This window comes from Cyprinodon tularosa, unplaced genomic scaffold (assembly GCF_016077235.1).
Source record: "Cyprinodon tularosa strain WSP-4 unplaced genomic scaffold, ASM1607723v1 ctg177, whole genome shotgun sequence".
In the NCBI taxonomy this organism is placed as follows: Eukaryota; Metazoa; Chordata; class Actinopteri; order Cyprinodontiformes; family Cyprinodontidae; genus Cyprinodon; species Cyprinodon tularosa.
In genome coordinates, this window is record NW_024038589.1 from 396,205 (window position 1) to 417,906 (window position 21,702).

A 21,702-nucleotide genomic window follows, 5' to 3' on the forward strand; every position below is an offset into this window, starting at 1 on the left:
TGCATAGTAGAATAAAGGTTGGTGCAATTGGACCAAAAGTCAACTTATAATCCAAAAGTTGCAGTTTCCTTTTTAGTTTTCTTCTATCAATAAGCCTCAGAGGAATTCACTTAAGTTTAATTCATCTTCCAATCTGCCAATCAGTTTATTAATGTTTGCAAGAAAGACAGGGTAAATGTGGCTATAATAGATGGTGACCAGATCTCTGAAATCAAATCTGGGGACATTTCCAGCTCATACATAAAAACATACATCTCTACAAGATGAAATTAGGAAACTGGGACAGTAATACTTTGATTTATTTTTACATAATTATTTATATAAAAACAACAAAAATCAAATTTAAAATTCAGGAATGCCCCTCCACACTGTTGATATATCCTAAAACTAATAAAATTAGTAAATCGATATTGTTATTGATAGAAAACTAGAACTGTGTCTCTGGGATTGGGGAATAAGGTGAGGGGTGGGAGTGGAGGGATCAAAGGTGGTTGCCAGGGCTTTCCAGTTTTGTGGGACCTAAAGAGATCTGCCGCCCCCTAAGGGGAGACTGACAGGATTAAAAACAAAACCAGCAAAGTAAATACAAACATTTATCCAACGTTTAGCCTATGCCTGAGGCTGTCTGTGGAGGCAAAGTCCCCGACATCTTCAATAAAGTGCAACAAATCCTCATTCTGTTCACATCTACATACCTATGAGAATTAGGCTTTTCTGGATTAACATGGATCAATAACAAGCAGCGGTCGAGCCTGCAGGTAAAGGATGATATACGTTTAATGCTATCAACTGACGGCCTCTTCATCCCAAAGAAGCAGATTCATTTCTCCCACTAATGAGCTCTATGTAGGGCTTCACTACTTCCTGAACCTTAGCATTATTATTATTATTATTGGTATTATTATTAATATTATCTCACCTGATTAAATGCAAAAAATGCAACTTACCACAATAGTTGGAGTTACAGTCAAAAACAATGTAAATGAAGATTAAACAGGTGGTTATCTCTTACTCATTCTCAGATCATGCAGATCTTGTCTCATTCAGTTTTCCTGTTACTGCCTCCTATTTTTCATCAGGATCTTTCATATATCTGAGTAGTAGAAAAGCAGACCTAAGCTGGGAGCTCTGTGCTCATAGTACACAACCATGAATCAGCAAAACAACTGAGATAGACTGAAACCTTATGATGCAACAGCTGTTAAACGTTTCCCCCCAAAGAGTGTTTGGGAGAAAAATAGACCCAAAGCATCTCAGGTCATATTGATCACAGATCATGTTTATCTTTGTCTAACAGGACTGAATTCTCTAATGTTTCTAATAGTTTTCATGGAGTTGTAGTTTTAGTTCAGTTTCCTGACAATGAAAGTTGGAGAATAATATTCAAGTTTTTGTTTTAAACTCCCTATCTATCTATGGCTGGTAGCCAAATAGTGACCTCATCCAGTCTAATAGTCGGTGGTTTAATGAACTTAATATCTGCCTCACATCATTGGAACCCCAAGGAAACAGAAAGTTATAATTTTCTAACAGCCCCTATGAATTAAGAAAAAAAAAAGCTTTATTAAATAAACTTAAACCTAAGTACATCTCATCGAAATGGTTAAGTTTGGATTATTTTTTCTCTTACAAATAATTAAACAAATTAAAGGCTTCGTCTCTCCTTTTAAGTTCTATTTCGCTGCTATGAAAAATGACTTTATTTAGGGCTTTATACATCTTTTCCATGAAATGCGAATGTCTTAAAGGCTGTGCTTGCTCAGTCATGTCTGAACTAAATTTGCAGTCTGGACAGGTTATCCTATCAACATGTATATAACATCTGAGTGTTTAGAGGAATCATTTCCTCATCCCCTGCAAGACGGATCAGAAACGACACGGCTCTCTGTGCCGTCTGGAGAATCAAAGCTTGATCAAATATTTGTGTTTGAGTTGTAAGGAGGTACAGGATGCCTGTTTGGACAGCATTGCCTGGCGAAGCATTAAAAACGTCTGAGTTAGAGAGAGAAAGCAGGATGCAGCTGGTGCCCAGATCGGGATAAAATGTGGTGCATTGATACCTGTAAGGATAATGGAGGATTGAGTACTAAATCCAAAAAACTGTTGATATTTCCTTTTATTGTAGGTCGTAGCTTTATGTTGGAGTAAAATAATTTATGACTCAAGGATATTTGCTCACATCAAGCTCTTTCTAGAAGTTTATCTGCACTGCGAGGACATTTAGAGATGCATTTTAACAGTTTTCTTTGCAAGAGGACATACAATGCAAAAAAAGAAACTGCTATTTAAAATAAAAGCTGATTTAAATAAATGTTTAAATTTATTTGGGATAGCATGTACACCTGGGATTATTTGGTTTATTGTGAGTTACAGATTTTTTTTGGCACCATCAACAAGCTTCTGACATAATTCTGGTTGGATTATCCTTATCAGCATGAGCAGCGGTTTCAGATGCTTAATGATAACCTCTTTATTCATTCTAAAACCAGCTTTGAGCTTTGCTTTGGCATCACCGTCCTCCTGGAACATGCATTTGGAGCCTACAATCTATCCATTGCAGATGAAATTTATTTGGTTAGAATTTTTTTTTCAAAATGAGCACGAATGAGTTAGATTAAACCTTACAGCTGCTCACATTGACAAACCAGATGAGCAGAGAACAGGTTTTACTGTTTGATTACACAAAGATTGAGCTTTTTTCACCAAATTGTAAAAAAAAGAATGTTTGGAGGAGGCAAGCTGAGGCTTTGAAGCTCAAGAACAGTGTTTTAACCCTCAGGCATGGAGGTGTTAACATCATACTAAGGGCTTCGGGCTTTGCCTAAACGGGACAACACTTATTATCACCTAGACAGTCAATAATTGAGCACAATTGAATGTTTTATCAGACAAAAATAAGAACAAAACACATTTAAATTTGTTTAGTGTTTATAATTTTAACCCAATTTTGATTGATTGATTGATTCCTAAGAGAATCTTGAAGCGGATAGTAGATGTATGTACACTTCTGATTTCCTTACATTTCACCTCTACTAATAATTATACACTAGGATTTACTGATTGGCTGTAAATGATTAAAGTGGCCTCTATGGTCTAACTTATGTCCTGAACTTCCTTTGAGTGTTTTATTATCCCTACCATACTGATGTCATGTTGTGTCTTGTTGTTGCAGATCTACACTGACTGGGCCAATCACTACCTGGCCAAGTCTGGGTGTCCACGCCTCATCAAAGACCTGAGCCAGGATGTCACCGATGGAGTCTTGCTGGCTCAGATCATCCAGATCATAGGTAGGCGAATGTTGATAATAAACATGTAACATAACCACTATGTTATTTTTTACCTTTTGTATAAAGCACTTTAAAGTGTACCAATGATATACTGTCTGGTAGAACAGTTATGTCTTTGATAAAATTATTTCAAAACTCCACTGGTTAAGAAATGATGATGTAAATTAACATGCTGGGTTATTTTGGTGTGGAAACATTTTTGAATAAAAAGGGGCGTGTGCATCGGCGCGCGCGGCTCGACAGGTGAGGAAGACGCTCACTGACAGGACTGTGCGGCAGGAGTTTTTGTCTGGAAGTCCGTTAAAAACACTTTGAAAAATAAAGGAATAAAGATGAAATACAGACAGAGTTTGTCCCAGCGCCACAGAAACCCGTAGATCTTGTAGAGAGCAGATCAGAGTTTGCACCCAGAGGACGCCGCCCGGTGCAAGGAGACGCCGCCCAGGGGAAAGAAAGACGCACCGGTGAGATCTGGACCTTATTTTTTTCTTTTGGGGGATTTTTGGTGGTACCACTCTTTTTCTAATCTTTTTTTGGGGGGGGTTTACCGTTTGGATTTTTCGTTTTGGAAAGGACTTTGGACTGAAACGGTTCCAGGATTTTACTTTGAGTTCGGAGCGTATGGAACTCCTGTTTGGACATTATTATAAGAAATAAAAAGAGACGGACAGTTTTGGACTTTTAGTTATTAGGGATGATTTTGTTTGGTTTTTGCGGATATAAATTGAGACTTTGAGTTTACTTATAAATTGTTTGTGAAGGTTTTTTGGGTTATTTATCATTTATACTGAAATAGTATTGAATTAAACATTGGATTCTTGGTAAAAGTGCGATTTATTATTATTATTATTATTATTTTAAATAAATTTTTGTTTGCTAAAAATTTTAATACTTTGCCTGATTTTCCTGTGACAAAAACCCCCTTGAGTTTTTGTGAGTTCTGCTTTAATCTAGCTGAATTTTACAAACAGCTGATTCAAATGAGGTCACAATATCTGGTTTTACTGTCTGAGGATGGAGCGACCACCCACTCTCTGTTTCACATGCAGTTTGGTCTCCACTGTAGCTGGCTGGTGCAACAGTCTGATATCAGGGCCAAAACGCAGCAGTTGTCCTTTGTTTTTGGGTGCTCTAGGGGCTGCAGCAGCAGAGATCTATGTCCCTGACAGCCCTCCTATTAATGCATGTTTCCCCGGTTGCAGCTCCTGCTTGCCTTTTTCCTTCTGCTTCTCTTCTCCCCCCTCCTTTCCTTTGTCTGGAACTTGTCTGCATCTCTTATTCTTTTGCCTACTCTCAGTTTTTATTCTCTGTCCCCATTTTTTTTGTTTAACTTACTCACAAAGCCTTTTTTATTCTGTTCTCTGGAACAACTTACTGCAAAGTCTCACTGTGATGGTATTACCACTAGAAAAGAAGAGTTAAAGAGATTACAGTTACAGAGCTGTAATCTTATTACTGTTATTTGTCTTAGTGAAACCCTGTTACAGCCTTTTTTATCTGATCTCTCATTAAAGGGACTACACTGGTAAAGCCTTCAGCCTATGGATAGAAAGGGAAGACCTGTACAGTTAGTTGTTACAGCAGCGCTGTGGGAGGTAGTAAAACTTCATGGTTTCTCATAAATGTGTCGCTATTCTCATCAAAAACAAATTTGCATGATTGAGATGAGCATGAAAGGCATTACAGATAAAGTTTGTGGTATACAGACGTTTGTTCATCATGGTTACACACTGTATCCGTCCACCGTTTCTGGGTTTCCCAATAACTAAAGGCCAATTTATGCTTCTGACATATAGCCTCTGCTACAGTCAAATCCCCTCTCTGTGCGTGACCACGGCCCCCGCGCATAGATTCTGCAACCGTCTTTGCACACCTCAAAAAAATCCTGATTATGTGTCGGACGGTCGCAAACCTGCGACAAAAAGCAGCTGTGATTGGTCCTTGGTATGCCTTTCCGGCTGTCTGTGGGGTCGTCCTGCTCGATTCGATGCAGGGGGTGCGACGAAAGGTTAATTGAGGAGGTTCTCTCCCTTAACAAAACCAGTTCCTTTTCGATGTCTATCAACTCTAGATCCATCTCCGTGACCGTGATATCTTGCAGGCCGCGCCATTGTTGTTTTGTAAGATAAACACTCCCGCCAGCGCCGCCAAAGTTCTCGGGACCATCCGCCAAAGTTCTTGTGGGTTCTGGAATGGGCTCCCCTTAACGCTTTGGTGGGAAACTGCTGTGCATCCCTAGAAATTCCAGACCGACGGTACAGAAGCATACCCGCAAAACTGTTTTCGCAACCACAAGCGACATTTGATGCGTGCGGTCACAGAAGTATGATCTGCCCTTTAGCCCTAAAGGCCTTGTTCTCTAGTTTACAGCTTCTATCACGGCAGTAGAGAGTCCTGGTTCTAGTTCACACACTTAACTCCTTTTGGTTTCACACACTCACGAGATTGAACTCGGTAGTGAAAGGCTATAGTTGCTAACAAACTACAGGTGCTAATAAAATATTAGCTTTATCTTTGTGTTAAAGATATACCATGTCTTCCAAAATAACAATGGTGACCTAATGACGAACTTGGTACTGATAGCTAAAGTTGCTAATTATCTACAGGTCCTAATACAGTCTTAGCATCATCTTTGTGTTGAAGACAATGGTGGCCTAATGGTTAACAGTAAACTTCTTACTATAGCTAATGTTGGTAATAAGCTACAGGCACTAATACAAAATTTGCTTAATTTTTTTGTTGGAGACATAATTCCGACACAATGACAATTAGGCTAAGGGCTAATAGTGGAACCAAGTTTCGTTTAGCAGTTTCGCAAACGTAAGTTGTAGCATTTAGTTTTACGCAAAATGAGAGGTTGATATTTAGGCAAGATTTTTTCATAGTGGGCTGCTTACACGGTTTTTTGGACTAAAAGAAACAAAAAAAGCCACATTTCCTTCCAAATGTCATGCAAATTTCGACTTTAAATATGTCAAAAATAAGAAAATGCAAATTAACAGTGTTTTAATTCACTGGAGCAAAGTAACCAGGCGATGCAAATAGGAAACAGAGTTGGATGGATGGATGTCAGCGAGTATTATTGATGTCACATGCCAATTGAATATATAGAGAGAGATTTGTGAGTCAAAGGGCAGGACTGCAGAGGAAACAGCGGATCAGTGAGGTAAACATTCGCTACATCAGGACTTATTGACAAATTTGCTTCCATCTCTTCTTATGACCATTTAGTTTTTTTCAAAAAAGTGAAAAACCACCTCGAGCTGCGTAAAAACTATTAACAAGTTGATTAGAAATTTTCTGTTCCAAGCTCTTCTAATGTGATACTTCAAAATGTTTATAAAAACCATTGACGAAAATACAATCTGTTTGTTGGATATTAATCAGAATATATATCTTGTTGGCATTATTTAATTTAAGACAAATTTCTAACCCCATTTTTTTTCCTGTTTTACATTGTATCTCTGAGGCGTGTTGGGATAGAATGGAAAGAATCGAAATCTAGAAAAGTAATTTTTCCTTAACATAAGTGTATTTGTTCTTGGATTGAGGAGGTAAAAGACACATTTTGCCAAAGAAAAAGACAATTTACATTTAAAATAGGAAAACATTGTCTTATTTCAAGTGCATATTATCTAATTATCATATTTTAAGAGTAAAAATACTCATGCCATTGGCAAACTCATTTGCCCACTCAAATTAAGGGTAAATAGGCTTAATTTAAGACATTTTTACTTATCTGTAGATCGTTTTTCCAGTATAACGCCCTCGCCTGGCAAGTAGCTTACTCTTAAGATCTATTTTATTCAACGAAAAGCCTTCTTGGGCTTCTGGAACACAAGGGCCATGTGACATAATGATTGAATGAATGGGAATGTGTGAATTCCCCCATCAGGTTGTTTTTTGGGGTTTTATTTGGTAAGTTTAACCCACAAGCTGACTATTGGTTTGGTTTAGATGAAACAACTTTGTCATACGTGGAGTGTGCCTGTGGCTGCATCATAGACAGTCACAAAAACTTTGTGTTTTCCAGTTTGAATGAGCTGCGAAAGTCCACAAAGTGATAAATAACGTGTAACTAGACTGTCCTCACAGCGGTGGCTCTTACATAATCTTTTTCTCAGCATCTTTTGGGAGACTTTCTCCCACTCATTGTTTTTTTTTTTTTTATGCTCCAGATTTTTTCCTTTTCTATTTGTCACTCTCACCTTTGAAACTTTTCTTTTTTAGGACTTCCTTCTTCATTGTTTATCAGACCCACAAGCATATTTTCCTGTCTATTATGCATGAGGCTTTTCTTTCTCATGTCGCCTGTCTCACTTTTTCTCAAATTCTCTCTCTCTCTCTCTAATGCTGGATTGAAACTTTACCCTCCCTGCTCACCCGACACAGACAATGAGGCCAAGCAGGCCTGTCAGTAACTCTGTGCAGCAGCTGAAGAATTAGGCAGCTTTTTCTCTGCTCCACACCTCAGCACGCACACCTCCACACACGCTCTGTTTTGTAAACCTCACTAGCGGTTCTCGCTGGACTTGTTGGTCTGAACTCAGAAGGTAACGGATGTGAGAATGCGGCGCCTCAGGATGAACTCTCACGTCTCCGTTCTGTTTCTCTCGCAGCCAATGAGAAGGTGGAGGACATCAATGGCAGCCCCAGGAGCCAGTCGCAAATGGTGAGTCTCAAACTTCTTAATCTTTAAGCAGACCTTTATGTTGAGGAAATTTGTTGATGAGGATCATATCACAGATATTGTTGGCCAAAGCAGACAGCATACAGGTGAGGGATGCTGCCTTTAACAGCATCCCTCCATTCAACATCAGCAAATGTTTTACTTTTCTATTATTTATCATTTTAACAATAAAATATAATTTTCCTTATTTTTAATTATTGTAATTCAAGTCATGATCAATTTATATGATATGCTTAGATCCAAACCCATTGTAGTTCTCTCTAGATGTTCCGGGTCGTCGTCTAGCAGGAAGATGAACCTCTTCCAGGATTTATTCATTCATCTTCTATTAAACTCTGACCAACTATCCCAAACATGTTGAAAAAAAAGGAAGCTCTCTATAGGAAGTTGCCACTTTTGCTGCGAGTCGAGGGAAAAGATAAATTCTGGTCTTATCTGAGCCTTCCACATTTTCGAGTCTACATATGGAATATCTTTTTCTTCTTGCTGTGTTCTTGGGTCTTGATGAAGCTCACAATTCTCTAATTTTCTTCATAGAACAGCTGCATTTATACTCAGATTAAATTACAGAGATGGAATCTATTTAATGTCAGGATTCTGACGGCAGCTGGCTGTACTGGACTTATCGACGAATTTGAGTGAATGTGAGCTAAATATGTATGAAGGAAGACTATTATGGTGAATATTAGCAACAACAAAAAATAACAGACATCAACCACATCTATTAATGATGCTCTTATCTGTGTTTGCATTTTTCTCACTATCACAATCTAATGCATGAAAGATTGTTTGTGCTTTTGCTTAACAATGTAAAGCCAGTAATTAAACATTACCATATAAGAAATTATTACACAAATAACTTTTCTTTTACTCGGTCAAGATACAGTGAAAAATTGTGAATTTTCTCATCAACATTTAGCCATAAAAGAAAGACACTAAGGTGGTGAACCAAGGCAAAGGGTCAACAAAAGGATTTCAAATAAAACATTTAAAAAAATATTTATTCATACGGAGCATCGATTCATAACACATCTTATCTCAAGGCACTTTACAGAGACAATACAGTCAGATTGGTTAAAAATGTATATCAAAGAAAATCAGTTGATTGCATCCAGACATTGATTTTCAGGGAAATTTTCCTCCTCGATGTGACAATTTTCACTTTCTGAAGTGCAAGCCCCAATATCTATAAACATTGATATTAATGGCAGCAGCGCAGCTGATATTTCATTCCATAATGAAGTTGCAGTGAAACAGAAATCAACCAGATGAAGCTGCTTTGACAAGATAAAGCAGGAAGAACAAAAAGTTAGGCGTGAAGCTAAACAAAAACTGTTGAATGCGAGAATAGAGGTACACTGAAGCAGAATAATGAAAAATGGTCACTATGTCCTCCAGCAGCCGAAGCATATAGCAGCATAAATATAGAAAATGGCTCAGAATAACCTAAATGTTTTGGAGGAAATTTCATGAAAGGCTGTTTGCCAATGAGAAAACACTCAGGTCAAGAGATTCATCTGTGTAGGTTTTAACCTTCAGGTAATTAGCATAACCTTGCAATCAAACAGTTCAGTGTGCAATTAACATCTGAGTCCTGCTAATGATCTGTCTACTGAGTGTAAAGCAGAGACACATGTAAAAGCTAGAGGACACTGCTCTGATGCCCTGTCTAAAATGTTCAATTGTAGATCTATTGTATTTTGCTTTTTAGCTTTTCCTGCTGAAAGATTAACCTCATCCCCAGTTTGCAGCCTCTAATAGGCTTTCTAGCTGTATTACTTAAACATGTAGCTCCATCCGGCTTCCTTGTCCCTGAAAGGAAAGCAATCCTACTGTATGATGTTGCCACCATGTTTTTTGCTTCCAATTTTACTTCAGTAATTAAAAGCCTTAATCCGTTGATGTACAAACCTGGAGAGGGCAATAGAAAAGGTGAAAAATATGAATCTGATCAAAGCACCGGAGCCCATGTTGCACTGCTCAGCGAATTGGTGGTGAGAGGTTTAACCGCATCCTTTAAAGTCAACAACCCAATTCCTGAGAGTCTTTACACCACTTTATAAAAGGAATGTCTTCCATGCATATGGCTGAGTGACGGTGTCTCATTTCTTCTCTTTTACTGAGGCGACGAGCTTCGTAACCACCGGCTGTCGTCATTGTGAGATAATTACCCCACACTTTAACTAGAGTTGAGTAATTGTTTATACAGAGTTGGTTTGCTCTGGCATCGGCCCTCCTTCCATTAAAGTGACTAAAGCTCTTTTAACTACTTCCGCTGGCTCCCTCAACAGGACAGCGTGGCAGCGTGTGTCTCCCAGGCGTCAGGTCCTGGTTGGTATTCAAGTATTCACTTTTAAATAAGGTAGCATGAAAAGCTGGGAAAAAATGAGCATCTCTCCATATTGTCCCGTCACTGGAATGTTTCTGAATGTATTTTACGACTGATTTCACACGGTTAGCAGTTTTCAGCTGTTTCCTTTTTTTTTTTTCCTTCAGCTGTAGCAACTTTGCACTCTGGTAGAGTTTCCCTTACTTGTTTGGGTCCTTTACATTCACATTGAGGTGGTGCTGATTGGAAACAAGCTGAATCCAGAGGAGGCGAACTGCTGCAGCTCTGTTACGCCAGCGCCCTGAGTATGCGATTGTGTGCATCTGTGTGCAGTGTGGTCTTTGTCTCATTCACTTGCTAAGCCTATTGATCCAGCACCTGCTCTGAGCTTGAAGGGTCCAGCCAGCTTGGGATAATAAACTTTGGGCAAGCATGGTTGCTTTTAGTGTGGGAGCAGAGAAAAGGAAACACCTGATATAGCCTCATCTATTCACATATGTATGTAATTATTGTGGCATGATATTTTAGCATCGTGATGCAGAAACAAATAGTTGACCAAACACAGAAATTACATTTTTTTTTGGGATAAGCATGTTAACAAGTAGTTATTTTTTTTAACTTAAATTAAGGCTCACTTTCCTCACTATAAATGATCCATTCCAGAGTGAACAGCTGAGAAAATGAAAAATGCAGAGCTGTGGTGTTAAAAGCTTACATGCAACCATTTCACAAAAACACAAAGCTGGATGAATTTTATTGATACTTTATGATATACAGACACAAAGTGGAACATAAGTGGGATGAAAAAGTTTTAAATACGGAAACCCATCACAACCAACTGCCTTTAGAAATTTTAACACGACCCCACTTGAGTGTAATTTAATATCTATATGAATCCAGCTGTTCTGTGGACCCAAATTTTTGTCTAAAGCTGGATCCTCTTCAAGCACACTGCAAAAGAAGTACAGCAATGACAAAAATATGTAAAAAAAAAAATGGAAAGAGTTTCTGTTTTTGTCAGGAAATATTTGAATGGTATTAAAGCAACACTTTAGCAGAGAAAAGTAAGGAGAACACCAAACTAATTTCATCAGGTTGAGGTATCTAGCTTTTCATTGAATGTTGATTGAGGCACGTAAAGAGCCTTATTTCCCTTTGGCATAGTGACTGTTGTTTCAGTAGGCCAATGCTAGCCATGATACGTGCTAGCATTAGATGCTAAAGACTGTTTTAAATGTTATGTAGGATTAGTTTGTCAAGTTTTGGTTGTGGTTTGAGGACCCAACTGCAGAGGCAGAGAGGCTGAGGAGATTTTTTACAGTTTAATTGATGAAAACAGTTAACGAAGGCAGGAATCCAAAAATCCAACTTCATTGAGACATCAGGGGAAACCGAACTCGAGGAGCCAGAGAGACAAGTTAGGAAGAAAACAGCATTGAGAAACCAGCAACGACAAGAAACCAACAAGGAGTGACAGCAGAGGGAGAGTATATATATATATATATATATATATATATATATATATATATATATATATATATATATATATATATATATATATATATATATATATGACTGAGACAAAGGCAGGGCTAACGAGCAGATAAGGAACAGGTGTAAGAGGAGACAATGATGGAGCCAAGGGGAAAGGAACACACACACACAAACACGAGGGCAACAGCGGACAACAAAGAAATAACCTGAGAACTAAAATATATCGAGAAAGTACAACAAAATAGAAATTAAACCAATAAAACTAGAAAATATGGAGCAAAGTAAAGCATAACAGAACCAAAACTATGACAGTTTGTCATTGTAATGAAGTTACAATAAATATTTGTTTCTTTTTTCAGTGATAACTTTCTAATACAGTTAGCATAAATGATTAGTGCACATGTTAGTACTAATCCTAATCTGTAAAATCTTTACATTACTAGAAATCAGATTATCTATAATTTTGGGATTATTAGACTTCCACACATGCACATGTAGTGGGAAAAAGTATTCAACTATTGGCCCCAGTTAAATAAACGGAGATCGATGGATTTCACTCATTCGGCACTTTATTTTATCTTTGCATAGAGAAAACAGTTCATCATATGGCCCTTATGGCACGGTAATCTGCCCTGTTCTGATCTAGACAGAGTTTTTCTCCCTTACTTTTACTGAGGAAAAAGCTGTGAAGGTTGTGTCAGAGTCTAAACAAATTACACACACTTGGGTTAAACAATAGCAATTCTTGAGAAAGAATTTGGCTTGTTTTGGAATAAGTATTCCTTGTATGCAAAACACTTCTCAGACATTTTGTGGCCTTGCAGGTGAGTATTTTTCACTGGATAAATAGCATAACTAAATATATGAAACAAGAGAAATCTAAATTTTCCGACCACACATCTCTTGTTTCCGGCACTAAAAAGCATTGCAAACTGATCCAGACTAGTTTATAACATTGAAAAAAAACAAAAGGGAAAAAAGACACCAACATAAGAGGTACAAATGCTGAGTATTTACTGACAGTCCTGTGTTGAAGGGGAAAAAAACATAGCTTCAGTACATTATAAACTTCTCACATAAAAAAACAAACAAGTAGGGAGTTCTGGAAAGCTGCCATTAGTAACCTAGCACCATGAGTCCTACGGCTGCGGTATCACAGTAGCAACAGCTGGGATTGGGAGCTTTTCTGTAGTTGGGGTCTTGAGGTTGGTCTGCATGTACAAGCATATAACGGGTCACTGGGGGTGTTCTACATGATTTGGAGCCAACTTGAACAGCTGCTGGAAGCTGTTGAGCTTAAACCAACACAGTGTCAACAGTCTCTCCAAGTCTTTTAAATAATCAACCTTAGAATGCGCCGTTTGTGGCTGATAGGATTAAGATAACCCATGATAGCCCATGAGAGGGAAAACTAGTAAAACTTTACCCCCTTATACAGTTTGCAGCTGGCTTAACAATGGCTCTCTTATTACTCTTACTCTGCTGAATGAATAAAATCTATCAATAAAATCGTACAAAGTAACAATAACTAAATACATTCTTGTGTACATTCATGCTATTTAATTAACCAAAAAGTAAAAAATAAGCATAGATATATACACTGATAAACATAAGCACTGATTTTAGACTGAAGAGTGTAGCTGAAGTAAACATTCATACAAGATGATGTAACTATAGAAGCATCACCTGAAAAATGCACTTTTTCTCTCTTGTGTCAGGAAAACAACCGGGGAATTAGAAATAAAGTACCTGAGGAATTAGTTAAGACTGTTTCTTAAAGGTGCTACATTCTATAATCCCTGAAAATATGCTGTTGTTTGCATTTTTAGGTTTCCTCTAAAAATGGCAGTTGTTCATATTTCTATATAAGTGTTTTTAATGTATGTTTGTATACTATGTGTGTTTCTGATATTAATGTGGAGGCATGAAGACAAGAAAGACGGAATTCAGTCGAAGGAGCACAAGGATAAAAGTAAAGGGTAAAGCCTTTTCTCTGCAAGTAACCCAAGTAGTTGTTAAATATTCTACAATACGGGGATGCGTTTTTGTCGTCAAAGCTTCTTATTTACATGTTAAGTCTATGAGGGAAGGCGTCGAGAGGTTCAGTGGAGCCTCCGAGCATCTGAAGATATGCATCCGGGCATTCTGGTGTCCGGGCGTCGGATCATCCGAGCATTCTACACGAGTTCAGAAATCTGAGCTTTGGCAGCTGAATGCCAGAGCATCAACCAATCACAGAAGCTGATGTCGCTTCTGCAGAATAAATGGGTTGAACTCCAAAGGTTAAAAAAAAACTCTTAAAACCCACCCTAAACCCTCAAACCCTTAACCCTTAATACCCACCGGGTCGCCGGCGACCTGGCGGGTTTTAAGAGGTTAAAATAAAACCTGCCTTTTCTCAAGAATGTCTTTATTACTGCTGTTCAAAAAAGACTTATCATTTCTGAGGATAAAAAAAAGATCATAATCCTGACGAACTGACTGAGTAGAGGATGTTTTGAGGTTGACTTTCTCGCTTAAAAAACGTGTTAACACTACTTTTTCAACCCATCAAATGAAATAAAGCGGAGCTGCTCTCTAGCTTGAAGCTATAGAACAGAGCAGATAAACAATCAGAGCATTGAGGCGTCAAAGCATTTTGACCTGCTTTTGTTTTTGAGTTTTTGACGCCCAGATCACGTTCAGTGTGAACGCACCATTATAGGTACTTGTAGGGACCACTCAACTGTAGCGACCGAGGAAAAGTTATTTTATTTTTTGGGATTGGTGTTAGGTTCAAGTCTAATGTGTGAACTTAGTCATGGTATATTTTGGTAACGGTAAGGGTCTGGGTTTAACCAGACGAATGGAAGTCAGTGAAAAGCTCCCATAAAACTTGAGAGAAACACAACTGGAGAGAGAGGTTTGCTATTTACTATGAACTTTGTTGTTGTTGGTTGTGGTAACTGTGATTTTGCCACTCAAATTTCTTTCATTTGGTTAAGTTACACTGCTTAGTGATGCTCTTTAGGCTCCCTCACTACTATAGCTAACTCTCCAAGCATGAATAACTCCAGTGTTTTCAGACCTCAGCTTAATCACATTGCTTTCTGCTCACTATAGTCCAGATATTCATGCCACCGTTTGTTGGATTGGTTGATCTGTAGGGCTGACAAACCAAAGATAGAAATGATAGAAAGTTAGCAACTCCAAAGTAAAAAAGAAAACAAAAAGAAACCTTATAAAATAAACACTTTTACATCTCTATTTCTTTTTTTTTTATATATATATATATATATATATATATATATATATATATATATATATATATATATATATATATATATATATATATATATATATATATATATAAATTAGCAGTGGTATATAAAGATAATTAAATATGCAACAGCATAGATCCTGTCTGTTTTCTTTTAGCTTGCTTTTTTTATGCTTTTGCATTAGTTCTCATGGCTGTTGGCCAGAAAACAGGGTAAACCATGGACAGTTTGCCTGTCCATCACAGCATGACATACAGTTACACAGGACAAAATCCTCTCTAAATGTCTAATCCTGAGGAAAATATAGAATAATAGATGCATTTTTGGATCTGTAGTCAATTTCTCCTTTTAAGTCTCATTCTTCTGACACTGTAGTTTCATGGACAACAGACAGAATTACAATAGATGCACATTCTGAGTTTTGAACAGGCAAAATAGCCCTTTTTTCTTCCCCTTTACAAGTATTGTGCTTAAACACAAGCACACTCAAATCATAGACAGAAACATCTCAAGAGGCTCACTCAGCAGAAAATATTAAGCCTCACAAGACTAAATCTCCTCATTATAGACAGACATCATTAGCAAGCCACAGAGCTTTTCCTCGCTGTACAGATGACGGTGCAGTTTCACGTTCTGGGTTTATGTATGCGTGTCTCTTTTTAGCTATCTCAGCAAAGAATGACAGGAAAATAACACTTAGGTATTTTCTACAGAGTAGAAATGTTACGGCTGTCAGCAGACGGTGGTGCAGCAGGGAAATCAACTCTGTCTTATTGGTGATAATAGTAACAATTGCCTGTTTAAAAGAAAAAAAAAGGTACATCACATCCTTTTAATCGTCTTATTTCAGGACTCTATATGTTTGACATGTTATATTTGACCCAGGATAAAGTATTTTATATTAATTTATAGTTCTTGTCGAAAGGCATATTCTTATACTGCCTTAAAATCCCCCCATACGCAGTAAACACTTAATAAATCTATGTAAATGTTAAAATATGTGTGGTAATTTATGCAGAGAAGGATAAACTGCACATGCATGGTTTATCACACACACATTTAGTTGACAGTGTTGCATGGTATGCACCAGGGTTTCCTGGTCCCAGTTTGTATCATACCTTAGTTTCAGAGTCCTCGTCTGTTGATAACCTTGGTTCTTAGATTTTGAACAAATTGTGGTTTTGCGTATCAGTTTGGTACATACATTGGTTTGAGTATCCTTATGTTATGATTTGGTACATGCCTTGGTTTTAGCGGCTTGTTTTTTTTTATGCAAGTTTGTGGGATCCAATTTTTTTATTGTTTTGTATAATATTTTATCTTCCTTGCTTTTGGTATCCTGTTTTCATTTTCTTTATTCACTGTGGGGGTTCGTGATTCTTATATACTTTGGTTTTAAGGTTTGGCCCAAACATTGGGTAAACCAGGTAAATGCCTGGTTTACGACAAACCTTGGTTTTTGCATCAAGATTTAGTACATACCTTGGTTCTTTAGTGCTGGTTTGTACATACCTTGGTTTTTTAGGGGGATCTTGAATTGGTGCATATCTTGGTTTTTTTGAGTACTTGTTTTTTCGTCCAAGTTTAGTACATACCCTGGTTTTTATGTACCCATTGTCTGTTGATTTCTGGTTTGGTTCATACCTTGTTTGTTTTTTTAGTCCTGGTTTGTTACATAGCTTATTTTTCCGGGTTTCGTACATACCCTGGTCTTTATATACCCATTGTCTGTTGAGTTCTGGTTTGGTAGTTACCTTGTTTGTTTTTTTTTAGTCCTGGTTTGGTAATACCTTATTTTGTTATTTTAGTCCTGGTTTGGTAATACCTTGTTTTGATTTTTTAAAGTCGTGGTTTGGTAATACCTTGTTTTTTTATTTAAGTCCACCTTTAGTACATACCCTGGTCTTTATATACCCTTGGTCTGTTGAGTTCTGGTTTGGTACGTACCTTGTTTCTTTTTTATAGTCCTGGTTTGGTAATAACTTATTTTGTTATTTTAGTACTGGCTTGGTAATACCTTGTTTTGTTTTTTAGTCCTGGTTTGGTAAAAGCTTGTTTTGTTATTTAATTCCACATTTAGTACATACCCTGGTTTTTTGTATATAACCTTGGTCTGTTGAATTCTGGTTTGTACGTACCTTGTTTTGTTATTTTTTTGTTCACTTTTGGTACATACCTTGTTTGTTTTTTAAGTCCTGGTTTGGTAGTACCTTGTTTTTTTTTTAGCCCAGGTTTAGTGCATACCCTTGGTCTTTTGTATTCTGGTTCGGTACATACCTTGTTTTTTTGTTGCGTTTTTTTTTTGTCCTGGTTTGATACGTATGTTGTTATTTATTTGTTTTTTTTAAGAGGGGGGGGTTTAAGTCTAGGTTTATACGCTGTTTTTTAGTATATACCCTTGCTCTTTTGAGATGCGGTTTGGTACATACATTTGTTTGTGTTTTGGTGCTTTAGTGTGGAATGCTATACTGAATTTGTCTTTTAACAGCAGCTCTCAATAAATATGAATAAAACCACGAACGCATTATTTTTTGATGAGAATGATCACCACCTTTCAATTAAAGGTACATTATCTAATTCCATGCATCACATCACAAAATCTGTACTGTAAGGCTTCACTACAAACAGAACATCCTATATAAGAGCAATCTAACAAAGGATGTAGGTTTGTTTACATTTTGTTAATTTTGTTCTGTATTCTATGCAAAAAAACAACAAAAAGGAAATCAAGCCTGGAGAGTTCAAAGACTGCCAACATAATGTATTCAATCTTCATTTATTCTAAGGAATAACACTAAAGTACCAAACAGTAAGAGTGATGAGTCTGCCAAATAGCTGGTATCTAAATCTTTCACTTACAGTGAATGTGAACTCATGACCTCATCCAGTCAGCAAAACGGATTCCTACAACATTATTTAAGGCAAAATGTTCTGGATTTCTGGCCTCCAAATCCACATTGGAATGGATGTGCTCTCATTTGAGACCCATCTGAGTTTAAGGGTTTTTTGGAAAGCATTAAAGGCCACCAGCCTCATCTGGGCGCCATATGTAAATGGCCTTTACAGCAGCCAGATGAGAGACAGAAGCAGCAGGAGCCAAGCCTCTTCTCATGCACCATCAGCATGCAGCTTACTGTTGATTCTGCTTTTAATTGATCACGTTCCTGATTAGAAGCCTCCTCCCTCTGCTTCCTGTCAGGCTAAAGCAGCTGACTATTCCTTGGGTTGCTGGATTGATTGCCTTGTTTGACTTTAGGCATAACCTTTTGGAATGGTTCCATTTTATAGGTTTATGTAGTTGAAACAAAAAAGACAGATAATCAGTTTTAACTGGTCTAACTTCTTTAGCTCTTATGGTTTTCTTTTTGCAGGTCTTCTTTCCTCCACTTTGGGCACATTTGCTTCTTGGACACATGTTGACGGTTCTCAAATGTTTCCTGCCTGGACTTAGTGCCCAGGGACTCATTACAGGCTCACTTGTTGCCCAAGTGGAAGCTTTTAATCGCTTATTCTAAGAGAATGACAAGGACAGATGCTGAGTTAAGAGAGATAAACGTTGGCTTGTTAAATGGGCACAGTGACAGACTGTTAACCCTTCAACCTGCCTTGTTTATATAGCCAGTAAATCCAGCTGCAGTAGCTTCAACAAGGACACACTGAGAGTTGGACCCCAGCAAACCCAGCCTGCATGGCATCGTTTTTAGCTACCCGCAGCACAACATGAATTTAATTTATCTCCAAGTTTTACGGTTATTCCTCTTTTTGGAAGGATGTAGTCTTAAAAAAGTAACATTTATTTCTAAATCCTTCTATCATCTGGGATTAGGTCTTTATGAGGCCATTTGTTGTCTAATCGAACAAAGCTCTGAGGTCGGAAATGGAACAGCTGCTTTACACTCAGATTAAATTACGCACAGGTGGACTCTGTTTATTAATTGATTAAAGGCAACTGGTTGCACAGGGTTTTATTTGAGGGTTTCCGGATTTCAATTATTATATTATTATTACATACCATGCATCTTGTTTCTGTTACAAATAACAATAATAGAGGACAGGAATTAAAGGTACAGTAGCTCCAGTTTCTGCGTACTGCTGCAGAGAAGGCTGCATCTGATGCACAAGTAAAGGAATATCTGGAATGTTCTGCAGCTCTGTTTGATCCTGACACTGAAGGCCATGGAGGGCTTAAACTGAGGAGGCAACTGAGGTAATGTCCCATTCTGCTGTGGCTTAGAAACCTGCATGGGCAAATGTTTGTTTTGAAAAACGTCTACACATTGTAATCAGACATTGGTTGCAAGCCAAACAAATACTAAAACTAGTCTTTTCATTTCTTACTGTCCCCCTGAAGACCTCCCTGTATTTACTCTAGATCAGGGGTCTCAAACCGGTTCCAGAAAGGGCTGTGTGACTGCAGGTTTTCTTTCCAACCAAGCAATGGCACACCATGTAATGATCTTGGTTCTGTTCAGTTTTCAGTTTCAAGTTCATCCTGGTTTTTCATTGTTTTCTAGCTTTATTGGTGTGTTCTCGATTCATTTAAGTTTCTTAGGTTTTTCTTTGTCTGTCCTCTGCCCCCTTGTGTTTTCTTTTCCCTTGGCTTCCTCATCAGCTCTAGTCACACCTGCTCCTTATCAGCTCATTAGTCCTACCTTTGTTCAGTCAACCATAAATACACTCCCTCTGCATTCCCTATTGGCTGGTTCCTTCTGTCAGGATTTGTTTGGAGGTTTTTATGAGGAACCAAATGCAGAGGCTGACAGGCAGGGGTGAGTTCTTTAAATGTTTAACGAAATATCAGGCAGCAAAAACAGGTACCCAAAAATCCAACATAAAAATAAAACACAAACCAGAACCATGGAGACATCAGGGGAAAACCATCAAGGAGCCAGGGTGCGAAAAAGTAAGATGAGGAACCAGCAAAGAGGAAATGCAGAGGGAGTGCATTTCCTCTTTTTAAGATCTGATTTCAAAGAATGATTTGAGCAGGTAGAATCACAAAAACAAGGTTAATGTTATTTTCTGTAATTGAAATCTGTGCTGTTTGCTAACGTGCGTAGCATTAACTGAGATTGAGTTTGACTGGAACAGGTTTTTAGGGATTCTGAGAAGCTTTCTTGTCAGTTTTTACATAAAGGTATACTAGAGGATTTTTGCAAATTTTTTAAAAGCCACCCTCTCCACTTAAAAAAAAAAAATGCACATGCACAACCCTGTACCCGCTCCCGAGAGGGAACGTTTATTAAACGCGTGCAAGAGCATGCACAAGGTAATTTCTCCTCGTGCACACTCAGTTTAAAAGTTGCTGTTTGTATAACTCATAGAAGCTTACTTTCCCAAAAGAAGACTTCCACTATGCCAGACTCCGTAAGCACATAATCATATGACCAGAATGATTAAAAATTAGGAGGACCACTTATTTTGAAGATCCACCCACAAAAAGAACATCCTTCACTATACTGTTAAAGGGGCTGTACCTGATTCTGCACAGTTTTAAACAATGAGTGAGGAGAACAATTTAGTTTGAACTTAAAGCCCCGCCCCTAACCGCCTCTCCTGGTAAAACTTTTCTTCCAGTCTGCGTGCAGGTGACAACGCACCCATCTCGTAGTCATGCACAGCTTTTCAGGGGAAACCCTGTTTTTTTACTGTTTTGGTAAAAGCAAATGGGTGTTTTACTGTGTGCGCCCTTTTTCCACCATGCTTCTCTGTTTACAAGATGTGCCGGGCATGAGCTGTGAGAAAACACCCATGTTTGTGGCTGTTTGGAGACTTTAAGCTCTACAGAATGAGCTCCATTGGCAGAAAAAAAAAAAAATATTTGCCTACAACTTGTTTGCCTTCAGTGAATCGCTGGGTTTTTAAAGTTAGAAAAGCCTTCTGGCGGAAAATTTTCTCTTCCTGTTATAGAAATCAGGGCTATAAAGGTATTTTAGTCAGCTGACTGGCAGTGCTCAATAGCCAAAACATTGTGCACAATGATTTAATAAGCATATGAGTGAGAAATGGAATAGCCTTGAACCCTTTACTGTGTGAAGCTTCATTTGCAATCACAACCCAAGACTTTTATTGCCTTTTTTTTTTGACTTTTTCATTGTAAACGCTTATGATGGATTAATTAAAAGTGTAACTGAAGAGCGACATGGATATCATGAAGTCATAATGGAGAAATAGGGAATAAACATCAGTTTTTACAGTTCATTGCATCACGCAGCCTTTTTTTCTTACTGCATCGTCTTTATCATCAGAAGTGATTACGAGTTCTGACTCAGACTGTGGAAAGTCCGTTAAAGAGATAAAACCCTTCGATGGCTGAGGTGCTACGCATGAAGCGTCTCTGTTTGCCACTTTTCCACGCTCAGTTTTACGTCCACACCCAGCCGGTCTGTGCAGCAGATGTCACACTGAGAGCAGTCAACATACAAGGGCCTCGTTCTGTATATACAATGACTGCTACTGGAGTTAAATCATTTTAGTTTAAAAATTCTTGCATGAAATGTAAGTTTTATGGTATATACAGTCATCTCATGTATGCAGCTACAAACACAAGCAATGTCTTTATTAGGAAAGAATCACTTTGAGGAAATCAGATGTAGAATCTAGCAGCTATGAGGGATTAGACACAGGAGAGGCTGTTAT

General features: G+C 37.9%; 1 protein-coding gene across 16 annotated transcripts in view; it reads left to right on the forward strand.

The window, feature by feature from the left end:
- nav3 (neuron navigator 3) overlaps nt 1–21,702 on the forward strand; it is a 379,763-nt gene that overhangs the window by 224,945 nt on the left and 133,116 nt on the right. For all 16 annotated transcript variants that reach the window (XM_038281868.1, XM_038281866.1, XM_038281856.1 and 13 more), the window contains 2 exons: nt 3,173–3,290; nt 7,910–7,962. In XM_038281868.1, coding sequence (XP_038137796.1) covers nt 3,173–3,290; nt 7,910–7,962 — 171 coding nt within the window. The remainder of the gene's footprint in view (nt 1–3,172; nt 3,291–7,909; nt 7,963–21,702) is intronic.